We start from the raw sequence: 19,979 nt of genomic DNA on the forward strand, positions 1-19,979 counted from the left end.
CAAGTAGTTTCCGTTTGGATTAACGCAGAAGTGTTTACAAAAGGTAGCTATTTTATTTTGTAGATTTTCTTGCACTGGCGAAAAACCGATATAGGATTTTTTGGAAATCTAATCTAGATTATTCCAATACAATTTTTCTGTGTTTTTCAAATTCCTTTTATTATCTTATCGACATAAATTCGTGTTTTATACAGAGTTCGTGACACTGGGCTATTCTTTTAGAACGTTAACTTCGGCACATTAACTTGGAAAAACGGACAAAACAAAACAAAGGTTTTACGACGTACCGTTCAAGATGCAAATGGCCAAAGCCTTTTAATTTGGTTCTCCTCAAAGAAGTATTGGATTTCTACTGGCTAGAGTTCTTTCCACTCTCCAAGATTTCTATCGTTGCATTGAAAATATTTTCTTTCTTTCTTTCGTTCTTTGATTAACAGAAAAAGATAAAATTGTTCCATATACAGGGTGCCACGATATTCGGGGTACGAGCATTGGTATCTCGGTAACCGTAATAGATACGAACGTGGTTAAATTGGGGGCAAAGTTGCGCTTTGGGATGTTATTACATCCCAAAATAAAATGACTTGACGTCATTTGTAAAAGTGAAATCAATATTTTTCAGCATTTACAATAAAGAGTATAAAATGCATTCGGAAGTATAAGAAGAAAGTTCAAAGAGCTGTAAATAAAATTGAACGAATAATAAAATTGTGCAATGGGTGGTAACTCTTTCGAAAATGTAGAGCATTAGAAACTAGTTTGTAGAATATCTTTAAATTGCTGACCTGGATATTATTTATTTGAATCATCCAATTGTTCCAAACTGCTAGAATAAAAATACGAGACTCACTGTCAGGAAGCATAAAAATTACAAAAGGCCTCAAGCAGGGGGATGTTGCATATCTCCTATACTATTCAAGATATACCTGCAACAAGCACTAAAAAAATGGATGCTTAAGGGTAGAGGAATGGGAATCCCCTAATAAATGAGGACACCCTAAACACCCTATTTTTTGCGAACGACCAGATAGTCCTAGCCCAAGATCGCGACGACCTTGAATATATGGCAAGGAAGCTGATATAGTGAACGCCACGAATGTTTGGGAGTGATTCATCGGTCGCTACCATGTGAACTAATCTGTTCAAGGTCGCATAAAACTTAATTCCAGTGCCGTGGTGTTTCAAATCATATAATAATCAATATATAATCTGTTTTAATTTGTTGTTTTAACTGTCAAAGTCTTGTCAAAACATATATTTGGAAGATATTTGGTTATAAATATAAAATGGAATGCCCCATTGGTCGCACTGCAAGCACACCAATGGACTGACGCACAAAAACGAATCAATCAAAGAAACGCGATATAGTATCGTCTTTGTCAATCACGCTAACATTTTAGAATAAGTAGGAGGAGCGCAGGCAGATGATTAGACCGGGCCTTTAAAACTTACGTCTGCGGTAAACATTTACGTTTTTAATGTAAAAATGATAGCGCGCCTGTCGATTCTAACTTCATCATGCGATAAATCACTGTTAATTTAAGTTCTGCCACAATTTCTATCTACATTCGTGGCCTTTACTACAGAGGAGTATCAGTAGTAGGGGTAAATAATAAATAACATAAAATGAATCAATCCTGTAGGAGACCACAAGAGAACAAAATTTCAAATCGTGATTCAAATGTGACAAATATAATCGTCTTGGATTGAAAATAACTAACGATCCCCCACCCTATGAGGGTATTCCGCCCACCATCGAATGAATACATGGATAGGAGGGCTCCTTCTTATGTTTCTTATTGTATTGTGGGATCAAGGAATCTCTAAAGCTAATAAGAACATATATAATACGGTAGTAAAAAGCATAATAACTTACGGAAGCGAAGTATGGCATTTGAAAAGCAGAACAGAAAACATGATATTAGCGACCGAAATGGATTACTGGAGGAGATCTGCTGGAAAATCGAAAAGAGAACAAATAACCAACGACAGAGTAAGAGAGATTATGGGAGCAGAACACACAATTGTGGACGACATAAGAACAAAACAACTCATATGTTGGTCATGTGCATCGAATGCCCGATCACAGAATACCAAAACAAATTTTACTGTGGACACCTCGAGGCAGAAATAAAGAGGAAGGCCGCGACGAAGCTGGAGGAGGGTGTGGATAAAGAACTAGAAAATAGAAAATACCTGAGGATCTCTGGCTAAATAGAGAAGAGTGGAGGTTAGGTGTAGGAAAACGTCGTAGAACGTTCTGAACCGACTTATATATATATCATCAATTGTTAATTAGCGCTGATCAATATTGTTGCGATGAATATTATCCAGATAAAATAATTTAAAAAACCAGAGTCGGGAACTTGAAATTATTTTAAGTAATAATTAAATAGTTTTGTTGTTGTTAAGGTACCCAAAATAAAAAAAAAGTATAAGGTGTGCCATATCATTGTACTCAGAAAATAGAAAATACCTGAAATATCTCTGGTCCGTATTTAGAAGAATTAAAGGTGTGGACCTCTGTATCTCACAAATTATTAGCTAATTTGAAAATCTAAAAATAACTATCAATGTGCAATTAGTTTTTTGATTTTCTAAAAAAATAACGACAGGAAAAAATAAAAGTGATTTTCAAAAAAAGCCGTTTTTTCAAAAAAACTCAGCACTCTTTGAAATTTTTAAAACTTTTTTGATGGCATCTTGGTAAACTTCCCAAAACACAGCTTTGCCCCAATTTAGCTATGTTCGTATCTATTACGGTTACCGAGATACCAGTGCCCGTACCTCGAATTTGTAGCACCCTGTATACAGAGAATTTACGAGGCATGTTTTTTAAGTAAGTACCGTTTTGCGATTCCGCCGCCGCAGCGCTACGGTCGGCGTTCCGCGCATGCGCGCTAGTTACCTACATCTCTTGTCTATGCACAGACGCCAGTACAGTCTGATTCTTCATTGTATACGTTGTTTATTGAGTGTTTAAGATGCCTCCGACAATCGTGAGCCCCGCCGATTGTGAAGTATGGGCTGTCATACGATTTCTTAGTGCTAAAGGCGTAAAACCGATCGATATTCATCGTGAGATCTGAGAAGTTTACGGACAAAACATTATGAGTGATGGAATGGTAAGGAAATGGGTAAGGGCATTTAAAATGGCCGCACAAATGTGCATGATGAAGAATGGAGTAGGCGTCCTTCGGTCGTTAATGAAGATTTGGTGCAGAAAGTGGACGAAAAGGTGAAAGAAAACAGACGCTTTACAATTTCATCATTGTGCGACTACTTTCCTCAATGTTCTCGTAGTGTTTTGTATCACATTGTGACCGAGAACTTGAATTACCGGAAATTGTGTTCACGTTGGGTTCCGAAAATGTTGACGGATTTGCACAAAACCCAACGTTTAGGCAGTGCATTGACTTTCCTTGAGCAGTACCACAATGAAGGTGAAGATTTTTAGACAAAATTGTTACTGGTGACGAAACATGGGTGGCCTACGTCACACCAGAATCGAAACAACAGTCCATGGAATGGCGACATTCATCATCACCCAAAACAGTGAAGTTTAAGCAAACAATTTCTGCCCGGAAAATCATGTGCACAGTTTTTTGGGACAGAAAAGGAGGATTGCTAGTGGAGTTTCAGCCTCGTAATGAGACAATCAATGCAGCATCTTATTGTGAGACATTGAACAATCTGCGCCGTGCAATCCAAAACAAAAGACGTGGCAAGTTGAGTAAGGGTATTGTTTTGCTGCATGACAATGCCCGTCCACATGTGGCTAATCGGACCAAAGATCTCATAAAATCTTTTAAATGGGAAACTCTAGATCATCCTCCATACAGCCCTGATCTGGCGCCCAGTGACTACCATTTATTCCTGCACTTGAAGAAACACCTGGGCGGTCAGCGTCTTCAAGACGATAACGAAGTCAAAACAGTTGTGATACAGTGGTTAACCAGTCAGGCGGCAGAATTTTATGAGGAGGGTATTGAAAAACTGGTGCCACGTTATGACAAGTGCCTCAATATTTACGGAAATTATGTAGAAAAGTAGATTAAGGTACAGGCTTTCATGTAAAAATAAAATTATTGCGATATCTTTGCACGTTTTTTTTTTTAATTCCAAAACGGTACTTACTTAAAAAAACATGCCTCGTATTCGGAAACTGTACTGTAAATTATTATATTAAAATAAAAATATTCTGAAAGTCATAGCCATAGTTTTTAAAATAACATTTTTTTTTAAATATGTTTTATTTAAATTAATCAATTTGGAATTTGGACAAGGTGTCTTAGCTCATATACTTCCTTCTTTTTCAGGGAAAATAATATTATCAGTTAAAATATTTGCACTGTTTATATTAAATCGGTATATAAATAATATTAACTAAAAATTATCCAAAAAAAAAATTCTAAATTAATTTTACTATACCAAATGGTAGAATTTTTTGAAGATACACCCTGTACGGAAGTTAACGAAATATACTTTTAACGTCGTCTACTTCTAGTTTCTGTAATTTCAGTTAATGGAAACAATCGTGATGATTTCCAGTCCGTATATTTAACTGTTTAAAATAAAGCTACAGCAGCCCAGCATCGTAACTGTTAAATGAGGCCAATGCTGACCTGCCCTTTATTAAAATTGTTTAACTAAATGAAAAATTTAAACCCTACAATTACCCTAGAAAAGTTATATCCTTGCAAATCTATATAGTTTGCCAATTAAGTTTTATTTCACCAAAGACAGAAATTTATCTTTGTAAAATACTAAAAATAAAACAGTTCTAATATACAGGCAGAAGTTTGCCTAATATTTATGCAGCACTTTACACACAGAACATTGAAAGAATATACCTATAGTCTTACAATGAGTCCATAACAGTGACAGTTGTTATTTGTCATTTTAATTCACGGGTAAATTGTATTTTCTGTCATTTTTTGGATGTCGTTTGTCGAAATCATAGATTTAGTAAGAACAGATATCACATTATGCATTTAACCCGATCAAACAATCGGAGGTTGACTTGTTGACTACGTACTGTAAAAACCAACTGAGATAGAGAAAGCGACATTGCCACATCTCAAATTTGCGCCTATCTACTTAGTTTGATTTGCAGAAAAGGTGACTTTAAAACCTCCACCGGATATCAATAAATCTCAATTTCTTAATTAAATTAATAGTTTATTTTTAAAGAAGCATGCGTAATAATATGTTATTAACCAGAGGATATATGCGTTACTATTAAAGGACGTGTTTACTGTTTAATGTGCTGAAACGTCTAGAACTATTGGCAACGTCGCTGCTAGTCTTCCAGAATGAAATGGGCCGTCCGTCCCACCACCCCTCGCGACGGCCTTTGGTCCGTTATAGCGTACTACGTTTAGCTTACGGTGTGTTTGAAGTCGGAATCAAGTCCGAAGGGAACTTTTCAGTGGTTTTCAGTAGTTTTTGTTTTTGTTTAGCATACTTTTGAATCTGCGAATTTTCAATATGGTACGACAGTGTCAAATGTGTGGAAAAATAAGCTCAAATTACCCGAATTTGTCTTTTCACAGGTAGGTGTATTGTTTCCGCCGTAATCGTACATAGGCGTCCCACAAGGGAGCCTCTCACAATTAAAATAATTTCTAATTATATTTGTTGAATTTTGATCTATTAAAACAAGAACGTAGTAGCCGGTAATTGAATTATAATTCGTCTCAATTACTACCTAACTGTTGTAGATCATAACAAATTTGAATATAAACGTTGCATTTGAAACTTTATTATATGCCAGAAAGTGAAATTTTTTTTAAATTGCGTCATATTTTGGTCATTATATACGATATTCTAAAGGAATTTTGTTTAACAAATAAACAAAGGTGTTTACCCGTCCTTTTTTACATTTTATTGCTTTATCATATCTTATATCTGCCCCTTCGGTCTTGTTTAGACAAGTTTTTACCACCGTACAATACAAATACCTCTTCCTAGAGTTATTTGTGCGATGTTTACCTTTTTTTAGAATGGGACGAACTGTAAATAATTGCCCATTGAGAGACTACTAGTTTTTGTACATACCATCATATACAGAGTGACCCAGGCGTCAAATCTTTTTACTTATATTTTAAGACCGAAAGTCAAATCTTGTCTTATATTTCCAAAAAAACACAATTTTCTCATTAAAATAAATATTGATTTTAGGTATAGAAAGTTATTAGTAATACAAGATTAAACAACTATTACACAGTACTTCACAGCAAGCTATCGATTGCGAACTAACTAAATCGTTACTAATTACTAATTTTGGAAAGTTCTTTTTAAGATCAAAAAAGGTAAAACTAAAACCTAAACTATCATTTGAGATTAAACGGGAAGTTCTAAATAATGTTGCCTATTCTAAACAAGAAAAATTTATTTATAAGTTTTATAACACCTCTAATTAAATTTGGACGAAAAGAATATTTCTGTATGCTGTAGGTAATTTTCTCAGACATTAAACGGGAAGTTCTAAGTTCTCTTCTTCTCTCAGGAAAATACGTAAATAAAATGACTTTTTAAGTCAAAAAAAGTCAAAAGGACAAGTTATTCCAAAAAAGGACTGTCCTTTTCAAAAAAGAACAGGTGGCAACCCTAGGTATTTCTGGAATGGAAATTTAATGGCAAATCTACCACTTTAGTTTGAAAATATGTTTCGGCCACCTATGATTACAAAAATATCTAAAATGTGCTTTACCATTGCCTCCATATTCTAAAAAAAATTGAAAGAAAAGTCACCAACCACAAACCTAATATAGAACTGTTTCGGAAGCCTGAGTCACCCTGTAAATATTCAAAAGTAACTGAAAGTTTATATAGAAGTAACTGAAAGTTTAAATTGAATATCGACGTTGGAGCGATTTTCGAAAACTACCTACTAACGTTTCAACATAAGTATATGTGGGATATTAATTATATTATTATATTAGACCTTATAACAAAACTCATCTAACGAAAAAGTGTTAATGTAGTATATTCATATGGAGTAAAAAATTTACTAATTACTTTACTTTTACTTTACTAATTAAATTCGTTCCAAAAAACGATACGCCACTGGCCATTAGAACAATCCGAATGCGCTTAGTTGCCGGGGTCGGAAATTTTAGACTTCTCTGTCTCTTCTGTCTTTGTTTGACACATTGGAATGTTTGATACACTACCAACGAGTATTTATGAATGAGATGTTCGGTCTCTTTATAATGTCTTTGGTCGAAATCTTCCCTGGCTCGTTGAATAGACATTACTTGTATTAGAAATCCTTATAACTTTATGTTATAACTACTATTTACATATATAAAAACTTTTTTGTGAAAGCTTTTCGAAATTGACAGTTTTTGATATTTATTTGAGAAATGACATTCTTTTAGGCACTAGTATCTGAAAGTGACATTAGTGCCTAAAAGTAAAAAATGAATCGTTAGAAACAATGTAAATATGCGTTCTATTTCCAGTTTTGTAAATACTTTTGATTTCTTTGCCTGATATCCGGAAGCTTTTCTTTTTAAAAATGCCATAAGGTTTATGAATTTGCTAATATCTACGTTTCTGTTCAGGTAAATCATGGTGCGGAGAGCATCGAATATTTACTCCACAGAATTGACGGCTTTAAGGTAGTGGATAACTTCAGGAAATAGGCTAGCAATACATTTTCTGTGAAATTCTCAACATGTTTTTCTTTGACTCAGGTTTCAAAGTTCTTGTAGGTGGTCTCGTATAAGTTTTTCGACTTCTCGGGCACTAACGTGGATAGCGCAGTTTCAGCAGCTTATTGAATATCCAAAGACTCGTCATTATCACTCATTTTTTCACAAAACTTTGTAGGAAATACGGCGACGTTTGAAACTGACCGAATTTTGTCATTAAACAATGCATAAATAATGCCTTAGAAACCGATTACCAGAACATTTTAAAAAAGGTTTAAAAATAAATAATAATAATAGCATGAAAATTTCAAATTATCCGCTTTCACAAAAAATCTTGTATGAAATTCGTTGCGAAAATAGTGTTTTAAGCACTCGAATTTTGCGTTCCGTGCTTAAAATACATTTACTTCGCAACTTTTTACATAAATAGCTATTATTTTATTGCTTGCAGTGTTTGTTTGTAGTTGTTTTTAAATGTGTTTTTCACCAATTTTTTTGTGTGTTTTAGGAGGATGGGGCTGGCTAGTTTGCGGCGCAGCTTTTCTAGCGCATCTTCTAACATCTGGACTTCAACTGGCCTTTGGATTGCTCTACCTCTACACCATGAAATTCCTGATAAAAAGCAAAACGGAAAGTGAAAAAGAATTCTACATTATGGCAACAGGTAACAAAAATACTATAGTTTTAGTTTTACATGAAGAGATGAAAGTAATAGATATTAGCGTTAAAAGTTCAGTAAACCACACAACTTTTACAAGACTTAGACTATCCAACTAAAGAATGTTTATTAAAATAATACTTAAATATTAAATGGTTTAAACTTTATTAGACTTGAAAATTTCTTAATTCCCAACCTTAACACCTTCAGAATTGTATATTTTTACAGTAAAATACATTACATTTTTCAAAAAGAATCACAATTTTGTCAAAAGAGTTGAAGAATTTGGGAATTTACGGAGTTGTTAACCTTAACCGTGAATAACTTTTGAAGGAGTAGGTTTATCGAAAAATTGTAAAAGACTTTTTTTGTAAAGCGTTCAATACTGTACAGGGTGGGTCAAATTCGACGCTTTTAAATGCAAACACCCTTTTCTATAGGAGATAGACAAAAACTAATATCGGTGTCTGGAGCTCAATTTTTGTCAAAAACATGATGGTGAAAACCGCATATCGATATCTGTTACCGTTTCGAAGTTACGGGGTGTTTTTCAAAAATGTGAATTTTTAACAAATCGCTGTAACTTTTTTGCTATGGAAAATTTTGTATTTCTATGAAAACATTTCCAAAGCACCTTTTTACGTAGAATTTAATGGTTTATGTATATTTTTTTTTAAATTAATAATTTAAGAATTATCAACAGAAAATTTGATTTTTTATATGGGACACCCTGTATATTTTTAATTTATTGAAAATACTTTAAAATTACCTTTCCAAAAATATAACACACTTGATATTTTGCTCGATTCCTCTTTGAGATATAGAGTATATAAAAATTCGCCGGCTTTAAATAAGTAGGTAGGCTTTGAACGGCACCGGCTGTAATGCAAAAAAGCTGTGAGCATCAATTAAAACGAAAATAATATTTGCTATGAGAGATGCAGAATTTTATAACAATTTAAAATATATTTAACCAACATCAACACATTTAAACTATAATAATAATAATAATAATAATAATGTTTATTTATATACCTATTAAATTACAATGTTACAATAAATAAACATACAATAAACATAAATTTACCTCAGAAAAAATGAAACATTTTTTGTGCGAGGCATAGATTTACAACTATAATTTTAGAAAACACTTAAATTATAAATACACTCTAAAATTCAACAAACCGGTAATATGTAAAAAATACTTCCACAATAAAAACCTCCTGAATACCAAATACATCAACATACATATAAAAAATAGAAAATGAAACAGTAGTTTTTTTCCATTATTATCACACGTATTTGCTCTGCCTGATTGGAGAGAATGACACAACCATTTATGTCCTGATTTAACAAGTCACAATTCCAATTTGATATGAATCTAAATCCATTAGCCATTTCTTTGTTAAAAATTTAAATTGTTTTAAGTTCTTTAGAGTTTTATCTCAACAGGTAATTTCGAATAATACTTCGGCGCAAGATACTCAGAGCCTTTTTGTCCAATTACTTTCTTACATCTTAGTGTTAGTAGATTTTCCGACTTTTTTCTGGTGTCATATTGATGTGATAGTTCTGTTTTTTTAAACCTCCTCTCTGTATCAAAATAACTAATTTTAAAAAATGTAATTTGCGAATATCGAGAACATTACTATCAAAAAATAATCTATCAGATGGATACAGTAAGGGCTTTTTTAGTATAATTTTTAATATCCACCTTTGTAAAACAGTTAATTTTTTTAGATATTTATCAGCTACGCCTCCCCACCCAATTATTCCATAACAAATTTGTGATTGAAATAGTGCATAGTATATTGTTATGAGATGTCTTTCGTCTAGATATTCGCGTAAATATTTAAATGTGCCCACGAGTCTACGCAATTTATTTACTAGTGTTGTTATGTGGTTGTTCCAACGCAGATGACTATCAAACATAACACCCAAATAAGAAATACATTGTTTATATCTAATAACAATAAAAATAAATAGCAAACCAAGACATAAGATTTTGCTACAGGTGTTCGACATATCGACCGTCTTCTGTTATGGACAGACGGGGCAGTTTTTGAACATTTCTCGCGGAATTCATTAACTCAGTGGGTTTGAAAGATACCCTCTCATAACTGCTAAGTATTTCTAATTCTTGTCTAGATTATACGGAAGAATAAGGAACCTTTATTCTTCCGCAAATATATCCATAGGATTAGGTCCATGGGCACTAAGTCAGGCGGCCTCGACGGCCAACGGCTGGGGTCTTGGTTAGTTATTCAATTATTCTTGAAATTGGCTGCAAAAATTTGCTGATAACTTCAGCGTTCAGAGGCGGTGCGTCGTCTTGCTGGAAAAATATGTTTTCGAGTTCCATTAAGGGCATATCATCAATAAGGGGTCCAAAGTCCAAAGCCTACTAGTTAAAAGTGGCGAACTTTTAAAAATTCTGTATTTCGAAGGGGATCATAAGAAAATATCAAAGTGTGCTATATTTTTGGAAAGGTAATTTTAAATTCTTTTCAGTTAATTAAAAATATAGAGGGTGTCCCAAATAAAAAAATCAATTTTTCTGTTGATAACTCTTAAATTATTAATTTTAAAAAAATTATACTTAAATCATTAAATTCTACGTAAAAAGGTGCTTTGGAAATGTTTTCATAGAAATACAAAATTTTCCTTAGTAAAAAAGTTACAGCGATTTGTTAAAAATGCACATTTTTGAAAAACACCCCGTAACTCCGAAACGGTAACAGATATTGATGTGCGGTTTTCACCACCATGTTTTTGATGAAAATTGAGCTCCAGACACCGATATTAGTTTTCGTCTATCTCCTATAGAAAAGGGTGTTTCCATTTAAAAGCGTCGAATTTGACTCACCCTGTACAAGAATATGTAATTGTCATGGCTGCGAGAGAACAAGATCGAGAGAAAAAAATATTTGCAAAAAGTGGCAAATTCCCATGTAATTAAAATGGGAAATGAATCGTCTTTGGGGCAAGGTTTATTGTGAATATTAAGGGTTTACGATGGTCTATTATTTTTTTTAGACAATAAACTAAAAATTTAGAGGTCGTCGCGTATGTTTTGTTATACAATATGAAATAAAAATAATAAATTACGTAAAACAGGCACTTCAAAACAATGAAGTAGTATTGAAAAGGGTTGCTAAATGTAAGTTGTTTACCAACTTTTAGATGGAATGAAATATAACACTGGAACACGAACATCGTAAATTTAAAATTAACCCGTCGTTGGTTTTGGGTCACGATTATTGTGGCCATTTCTTGCCCTCATATTTCCTAGGAAATTCGCCGAAACGTGATATTTTCTTCCGTTTTTCCTGTTATAAAAGTATTTCTCGGTTCATTTAGCCCAGTATTGCCATAGATTTCCTTGTATAAATCCATTCAAATAGGAAAAAACTTCAGTATAAATAGAATAAATAAAATAACTCAAAAAAATGTTTCATTGACTTATTATTTACTTATTATTATTCACTTAAAACCGTATGATCGAATAAAATGGCGCCTAGTTGGCTTTGAAAAATGTCGATCGTTGACATTTCCCATATAATTTTATATACAGGGTTGCGCGCCTCATTCGCTTCGGTTGATCATACGAAAACGGAATGATGTAGAAACAAAATATTTTATGGGTATATGTAGAGAGGCAATGCGCGTAATTTAAAATTATTTTTAAATGTACAGGGTGTGTCAGAACTAAGATCCATACCAAAGTTATATTTTTTCTTATGGCACACCCGGTATTTTGTTTTATTTTTGGATTCTTGGACATAAAATAAGGCATTTATTATAAGGGTTTAATATGTCTAAAAGCTTTGGTTTTGAGATATTTAAAGAGATTTAAATATTCATGCTATAATAAAAAGGTTTGGTAACACCTTGTACATTAATTTTCAGAATTAATTCTGGTGCTGACTTTCAAGCCAGAGAAATAAACTTTACTAAAAAATTTGATTGCTTCCTTAAATGTATACAGGGGTATCAAAAATTGCTGATCTATTTTAACTATTTATTTTATACATTATGTCTTTCATCTCTCCCAGACTATGTGACACTATAACGATATCATCCGCAAAGCGTGGGTGGTTGAGTCTGTCTCCATCGATAACTATTCCTTTTTGTTGCCAAGCCAGTATTTTGAATGCATGCTCAAGAACAGCAATAAACAATTTTGGCGACATCGTATCGCCCTGCCTAACTCCCCTTTTTATTTTTATCTGGTTAGTTGTGGAATGTAGATTTACAGTTGTTGTAGCATTGTCATATATGTTTTTTTATTATGTTACAATATCGATGGTCGATTCTACATTCTTGTAGCGCTGTTATGATGGCCCGTAATTCTACCGTATCGAACGCTTTTTTAAAATCGACAAATATCAGTACTAGGGGACGATTGTATTCGATGGTTTTTTCTATTAAGGATTTTAAACACTGCAGATGATCGTTGGTACCAAATTCGGAACGGAAACCAGCTTGCTCTTTAGGTTGGTAGAAGTCCAATTTGGAATTTTGGAAATTTGGAACAAAATTGGAATTGGAGTTTTATACATATACGGACGAAAAGTTAGACCAGTTAAAAAAATATATAGGTGGCTTCTACAAAAACTCCCAGACACAAATTTTCATCCAAATATTGACATTACTTCAGAAATTATTTGGAAAAAATCGAAATATCTATTTATCCTGTATCTCCGAAACTAAGCATTTTAGGACATTTATTTATACGAACTTTTTTACTTATTTTTATCTGCAGAATATGCTGCCGGAGTTTCCGGAATATAGTTCGGACCACCCTGTATATAAAAAATATCTAACTGCCATAACGAAACCTTTACAGAAAACTTTTTTATTTCATGCTTACTTCATCCACGTTACCGTAGATGGAGCGAAGAAGGCTTAGGTAGGGTATATATAAATAAACAAAATACGAGTAGCGGAAAAAGGGGCCAAAAAACACTACATATATGCTTATTCTCTGCATTAAGTTCATCAGACCGAAGGGAACAGCCATTCGACGACCGGTTTTGGAGATTTTTCTCCATTGTCAGGCCGACTTTGCTGTAACCCTCGATCCACAAAACACATACACAAGAAGAAGTGCGAGCGCCTTGCTAAATATTGGAAAGTGAAATTGACGTTTAAATTTGACACTGTCGACAAGTCTACTGCTACCAGCGCCCCCAATTTCGCTTGTAGGAACTACGGGCTAAATTGTCACGCATGGCGGGAAGTTTAAAAAAACAAAAGAATTTATTTCTTCATTTATTTTTAATTATGACATACACAAAAACATGGTGTATTTTTTGAGTTAAAAAAATACACCATTTTTTAAAAATATGTTTAATATCAATATCAAATATACAACAGAAATTAATTTCACCACAATAAATTAATAAAATTAAGAGAATAATGTTACAAGTAGATCAAGAGACAAAATTAATTATAACAAAACTGAAAAAAATGGCGTCATAGATGGCTTAGAAATAAAATATATATCATAATTTTGAAAGTAAAATTATATGGGAAATGTCTTCGATCATCATTTTTAAGCCAACTGGACGATTATTTCAAACATACAAGCTGAGTTCGTTCATAGTGCCCTGAGAAATCTAGATAAACAAAGAATAATAAATTAAAAGTATTCCAGGGGAAAAGAGAGGAAAAACCTGTATCGTCTCTGATATCTGTCAGGGTATTGTTGAAAGTGTCATCTTTTTGCTCGAAGTTTTCAGGTCGATCAAAAAGATGATATTTACAACAATACTTTGCTGTAACTTTCACAAATATCAGAGAGGGTACATACAGGTATTGCCTCTCTTTTCCTCTGGGATGCTTTATATCTGTTGTTCTTTGTTTATTTATATTTCTCAGAGCATAATGCCGAACACAACTACAGTATATAATAATTTCAATATCCGAAGTGGAAAGAAAAAAGATCACCTTTCTGTTTTGTACTATGGTCCCTTTCTTCCGAGGGCTCATCTCGTTGATATTGAGGAAAGATAAATAGGAAAGAAAATATAAAATTCAATTTGATTTGATGATCCTTTTCTGTCACCTAAAATCAGGAGAACGACAATGAGCATGTTAAGATGAAAAAAAAAATATCAACACTTACCTACACGTTAGTTCGAGGAGTTTTATTAAAAACCTATATTTGCCTAATTTTTGTATTAAATTTGCAAAGCAAAATGTAGCGTGTAAACAAAAGATATAAAATGGCGACAAGTCAACGTCAACGACCCGACAAGGAGAAAAGTCGTGTTCGAATAACAAATTATGGGTCACCAAAAATTGTTTTTGTCTCCTTTCAACGTACACTTTAGAAAGAAAAAGAGATGAACTGGAATACTGAAAGAACGTCAAGGCTTTATCTGTCACTCTTGTCAATAATTTATCGGTAAGGAAGATTCCTAGAAAATCGCTTGTAGTCAAGTTTTCAACCATTGCCAGTTCTCCCATAAGAAGTGTCATCCACCTGCCTCGATTTGACCAACGAATAGCAGAGAATAGCATTTAAGTACAAAACGTACTACTATGGCGAGAGTGCTAGACGCTATACGCCATCTAGCGGCAGCTGTGACAATCACAGATTGTGGCGCCAAAATTAAAACCAGCGGCCTACTGGACAAACATGCTTGCTTCATCCACGTTACCGTAGATGGAGCTAAGAAGGCTTAGGTAGGGTATATATAAATAAACAAAATACGAGTAGCGGAAAAAGGGGCCAAAGAACCCTACATATATGCTTATTCTCTGCATTAAGTTTTTTTGGCCCCTTTTTCCGCTACTCGTATTTTGTTTATTTTTTATTTCAATTTTAACCGAAACCCTAGAATTTAAGCGAAGTTATAACCGTACTTAAAACTAACCGGCCGCAAAATTGCAGAATTTTAACTTAAGAGAATGAAAGTTTGCTCATTTTTATATTAAAAATTAAGTCAAACAGCCGCTAACTGTTATAAACGGATCGTTTCTCCAACGAGGATGTTTCTCCACCATAATTAAATTAATTAAAAGAGAAATTTGTATTGTTCAAAGCGTTAGCGTTTTCATAATTTCGGTTAATGATCCCTTTGAATTCGTTAATTAATTTCCGAAAGTAAAGCTAAACGTTTAGATAGAGAGTTTGTATAAAATTTAATGAAATATGATTCGTCGGAAGATTATGTAAATGTTTTATAAATACGTCGGTTTGGGGATTCGCTTTGATTGAGTTTAAGTATATTCATAATTATTATTTTTCTTCTTTGACAAAGTTTAATATTAGATAAATAGACGAATTTAGAATTTGGCGCGTGCTATATTATGATTATTCCATGAATTAAAAAAATATTAAGACAGAGGAATCATATCAGAACGTGTTGTGGAACTAATATTTATTTAACAGCAATCTATCATACATACTGATTAATCACGATCCTGCTCAAACCACTCAACGTAAGGAGCTCAATTTTGGCATACAGGTTAATTCTAGGGTGTAGAGGTTCGATAAGAAAGGATTTTTCGAAATTCCAGTTCCAAGAGGGTGAAACCACCCCTTAAATATTACAATATTTTTATTGAAAAAACGGTCAAGTTTCCGAAAAAACGCTTAAATACGTATATTTTATTTTGTTTTTTTACATATTTTAAGATTTTTTAAAAATGTATACAGGGTGTATCCGAGAAACCCCTCCTTATCGTATCTCTACAGCCCACAGTCAATCCGTTTGCCAAAAATCAGCTTTAAACGTCAAGAAGTTTACGCAGAATCGTGATTACTCAATGGTTATATTTTATGAAACACCCTGTATAAATTTATAAAAAATCTTAAAATATGTAAACAACAAAATAAAATATACGTGTTTAAGAGATTTTCCGAAAAACTCACCGGTTTTTCAATAAAAAATATTTTAATATTTGAGGGATAGTTTCACCCCCTTAGAATTCGAGTTTCAAAAAATCCCTTCTTATCGAACCTCTACACCCTAAGGTCAATCTGTTTTCCAAAAATCAGCTTTTTACGTCAAGCCCTTTAAGCAGGATCGTGATTAATCAATGACCAGATTTTTCGAAACACCCTGTATACATTTTTAAAAAATCTTAAAATATGTAAAAAAACAAAATAAAATATACGTGTTTAAGCGTTTTTTCGGAAACTTGACCATTTTTTAAATAAAAAATATTGTAATATTTAAGGGGTGGTTTCACCCTCTTGGAACCGGAATTTCGAAAAATCCCTTCTTATCGAACCTCTACACCCTAGAATCAACCTGTATGCCAAAATTGAGCTTCTTACATTGAGTGGTTTGAGCAGGATCGTGATTAATCAGTATTAATCAGTATAGATAACTAAACTCAAAATTCTGACAGTTGAAATTCGTACAAATAAAGCGGCAACTCTACCAACCTGTTGAAATATGAAAACTTTCGACCCCGTTAAAGTTCGCAGTCGCACTTTCCGCATTGATATAGCATTAGTTGACAGCGATGATCGAGTTGGAAACTAGCCAACAGCAGAGGGCGCGCCACGTTAAAATTTTAATTTTTAATTTGACCATGATCGGTTTTTGGCGCGCCCCGGCAACTTTGATAAATTTATAACTCGGCAAAGTTGCAGGGTAGAAGTGAGAGCTAGGTGGGTGTTTTTAAAAATTTATCCGTCGAATTTTGATGGAAACCGCCTCAAAGAGAATATAAGATGAAAAAAATAAAGGGGGACTTTTTCTTTGCGGCTCTTCCGATTTTTTTCTAATGTAGTGCGTTAAATAAAAAAATAAAAAGAAATTATCTTGCTAAATAAAATATTCTATCAAATTTGAAAATTAAAGACAATACATTGGTTAAATGCCTTTCTTTTCAAGTGTATTGGGATATTTGCTCTAAAGATGTCCCTCATTTTTCCGTAAGCCGCCCATCCCAAGGTAATTCGTCTAGCCAGTTCACAGGTTTGGTTATCTCTGCTTATTTTGATCTCATGGCCCAAGTATAGATTTTTGTGGACTAATTCTATTCTGTTGTTGTGAATTTGTATGTGTTCGCTGGGCACCATATTAGTCATTATCTTAGTCTTGTCAAAATTTATTGTTAGTCCAATCTCGTGTAATGCATCGTTAAGTTCTTCAAGCATGTCTTTGATCTCTCATCATTTTTACTCCTAATAAACAATATAATTAACTGTTTCTAGTAGCACAGATTAGGTATCCTATACAGATAAAAATCTTGTTCCTAATTCGTGGTACAAAAATTGTTTTTTATAACGATGTGCGAACGAGGAAAAATTTCCTATGCGCAAAAATAAACTCGCGTAAAATAACAATAAACAGCGTAATAGAGAGATATCGCTAAACCGAATAGCGTGCATGGACGTTAATAAGGCCAGGTGTTATTTTCTTTACGTGAGGTGGTATTAACTCTCTTCATTTATAGTTATCGGATCGGAAAGAATTCTGTTCGCGTCGCGTCCGCTATTTAAACTTAACCTAACTTTGAATTTAAAACTTTGAAATTGTTTTGTTTACTAGGTATTTTAAAACTAAAGGGCTAAAGTGCTTATTTCCAGTTTCCAGTGCTTTATTGTTCAACGTCTGCCAGTGGGTTTAGGGCAACAAGCAACAAATTCTCTTAGAAAGGCTAAATCGTCATCTGCTATAAACCTAAGCCTCTTTAATATTGGAAGAGGTGGAATCCATATTTTGGGCCATATTTATTTAATTGAAACTAATCCCAGCTACTTAAATATCAAATTACCTAATAAAACTCAAGTAATAATTCAAAACAATTCAAACATAACCTAAAATAAAAGATCTCGCCGGCCGGCCCCGGTTGTCAAATACCCGCACATGCCCATTTAATCAATTTTTAAACGTTATTTAGAAATAGAGCTTGGTGTAATTGATCCGCAAATTACGTCAGGCGGTAACGTTATCAGCGGGTGTTGCGTTAAAAATTGACTCGCGCATATCGTAACCATGATAAAGTACGCGTAAATACTGGATGACGCTATTCGGTTTTCCGATATCTGTCTAATAACTGTGCCGGTCAGGCGCTGTGCACAATTTTAGAGGCCATAAGTGGGCGTGCCATGTGCGCAAACTAGTAACCTAACTAGTGCCCGATTCCGAAAATTGGAACCACGAAAAACAATAAAGAAAAAACAAAGTTTATAATCTGTATAATCTGTGCTAGTAGATTATAAATTTATAATAAAAATGTAAAGAATAAAATAAGGAGTAAGCAAAAATAAAGGTATAAATTTTGATTACTGCGTTAAATTTTACGCGTCCTATTTAGGATTATTAAAGGAAAAGGCTTTTCATAAATTATGACCCGGTGTGAGTTTTATACCTGAAAATCTTGCTGCGCTTTTCAGAAAAAAAGGACTTTTTAAATTTGCGTTAAGGTGTTTTTCTTGTTTAATATTCTTCTTTTTGTATTAAACTACTTAGCTTTTTCGTCATAAAAAAACATTAATAATACAGAAAAAATCCAGGTTTTAATACCTTTAAACTGTGTAATATCGCGTGTAGACAGTGTAAAAACTCTCAAAGCTATTATACAGGGTTGTTCACCACATACGACCCGGAGTATTGTAGCCACAAGATTAGATTTTTACAAATTGTAAGTTGTGGGTTCGTTGAAGTACTATTAGAGCTACAAATTTAAAAATAATTTTACAAGATACAGAGTGTCCCAAACAATTAAAAAATATTATAGTTATATATTTTTTTTAAATGGAACACCCTGTATATTATTCTATTTTTAGATTTTACGATTGAAATAAAGGTAAATGTGATTAAGGTTTATCACACTTTTACCGTTTTTGAAATATTTTCATATTTATGAAATTGCAGTAAAAATTTTAAGGCTTCCTTTCTCCAAGGGTATCAAAGATTTTAATACTAAATATTTGCTGAAGTTTATTTATTCATCAGATATTGTGTTCAACTTATGTTCAACAAGTTATTACCGTTTAAATCTAGTTGTTATTTAATATAATTTTTTTGATAGACAATTTAATTGTGCATCTGATTCTCCTAAAATATACAGGGCATTCCATTTAAATTAAAGAAGTTATTGCCGTTTGAAGCTAATAATTATTTAAAATAAATTTTTGGACACTCTGTATAAGGTAGTATAATTTTTATTATTGCAACACAATATCTGATCAATAAATAATCTTCAGTAAATATTTAGTATTAAAAACTTTGATACCCTTGGAGAAATAAAGCCTTTCCAAAAAATCAATAAAATGAAAAATATACAAAATAATATGCATGTACTGATTTCTTTCGAAAATCGACAACTATGAAACTATGAACTCTTCCTGGACACAAACGGTACATTGTGAGACAGAAAATTGTGAGAGAAACAAGCCCTATAACATAGGATACAACATTTTAATGAACAGTGCTTTCCATAAAATCAATAAAATGAAAAATATACGAAATAATATGCATGTACTGATTTCTTTCGAAAATCGACAACTATGAAACTATGAACTCTTCCTGGACACAAACGGTACATTGTGAGATAGAAAATTGTAGAGAGAAACAAGCCCTATAACATAGGATACAACATTTTAATGAACAGTGCTTTCCATAAAATCAATAAAATGAAAAATATACGAAATAATATACATGTACTGATTTCTTTCGAAAATCGAC

At 33.0% G+C, this 19,979-nt stretch overlaps 1 protein-coding gene across 1 annotated transcript in view; it reads left to right on the top strand.

The window, feature by feature from the left end:
- The window catches only part of LOC115884362 (monocarboxylate transporter 2-like), a 129,821-nt gene that overhangs the window by 65,074 nt on the left and 44,768 nt on the right, over positions 1-19,979 (top strand). Inside the window, exon 3 of the mRNA XM_030902922.1 lies at positions 8,170-8,325. Coding sequence (XP_030758782.1) covers positions 8,170-8,325 — 156 coding nt within the window. The remainder of the gene's footprint in view (positions 1-8,169; positions 8,326-19,979) is intronic.

This window comes from Sitophilus oryzae, unplaced genomic scaffold (assembly GCF_002938485.1).
Source record: "Sitophilus oryzae breed Bouriz unplaced genomic scaffold, Soryzae_2.0 scaffold_227_pilon_pilon, whole genome shotgun sequence".
Lineage (NCBI taxonomy): Eukaryota > Metazoa > Arthropoda > Insecta > Coleoptera > Curculionidae > Sitophilus > Sitophilus oryzae.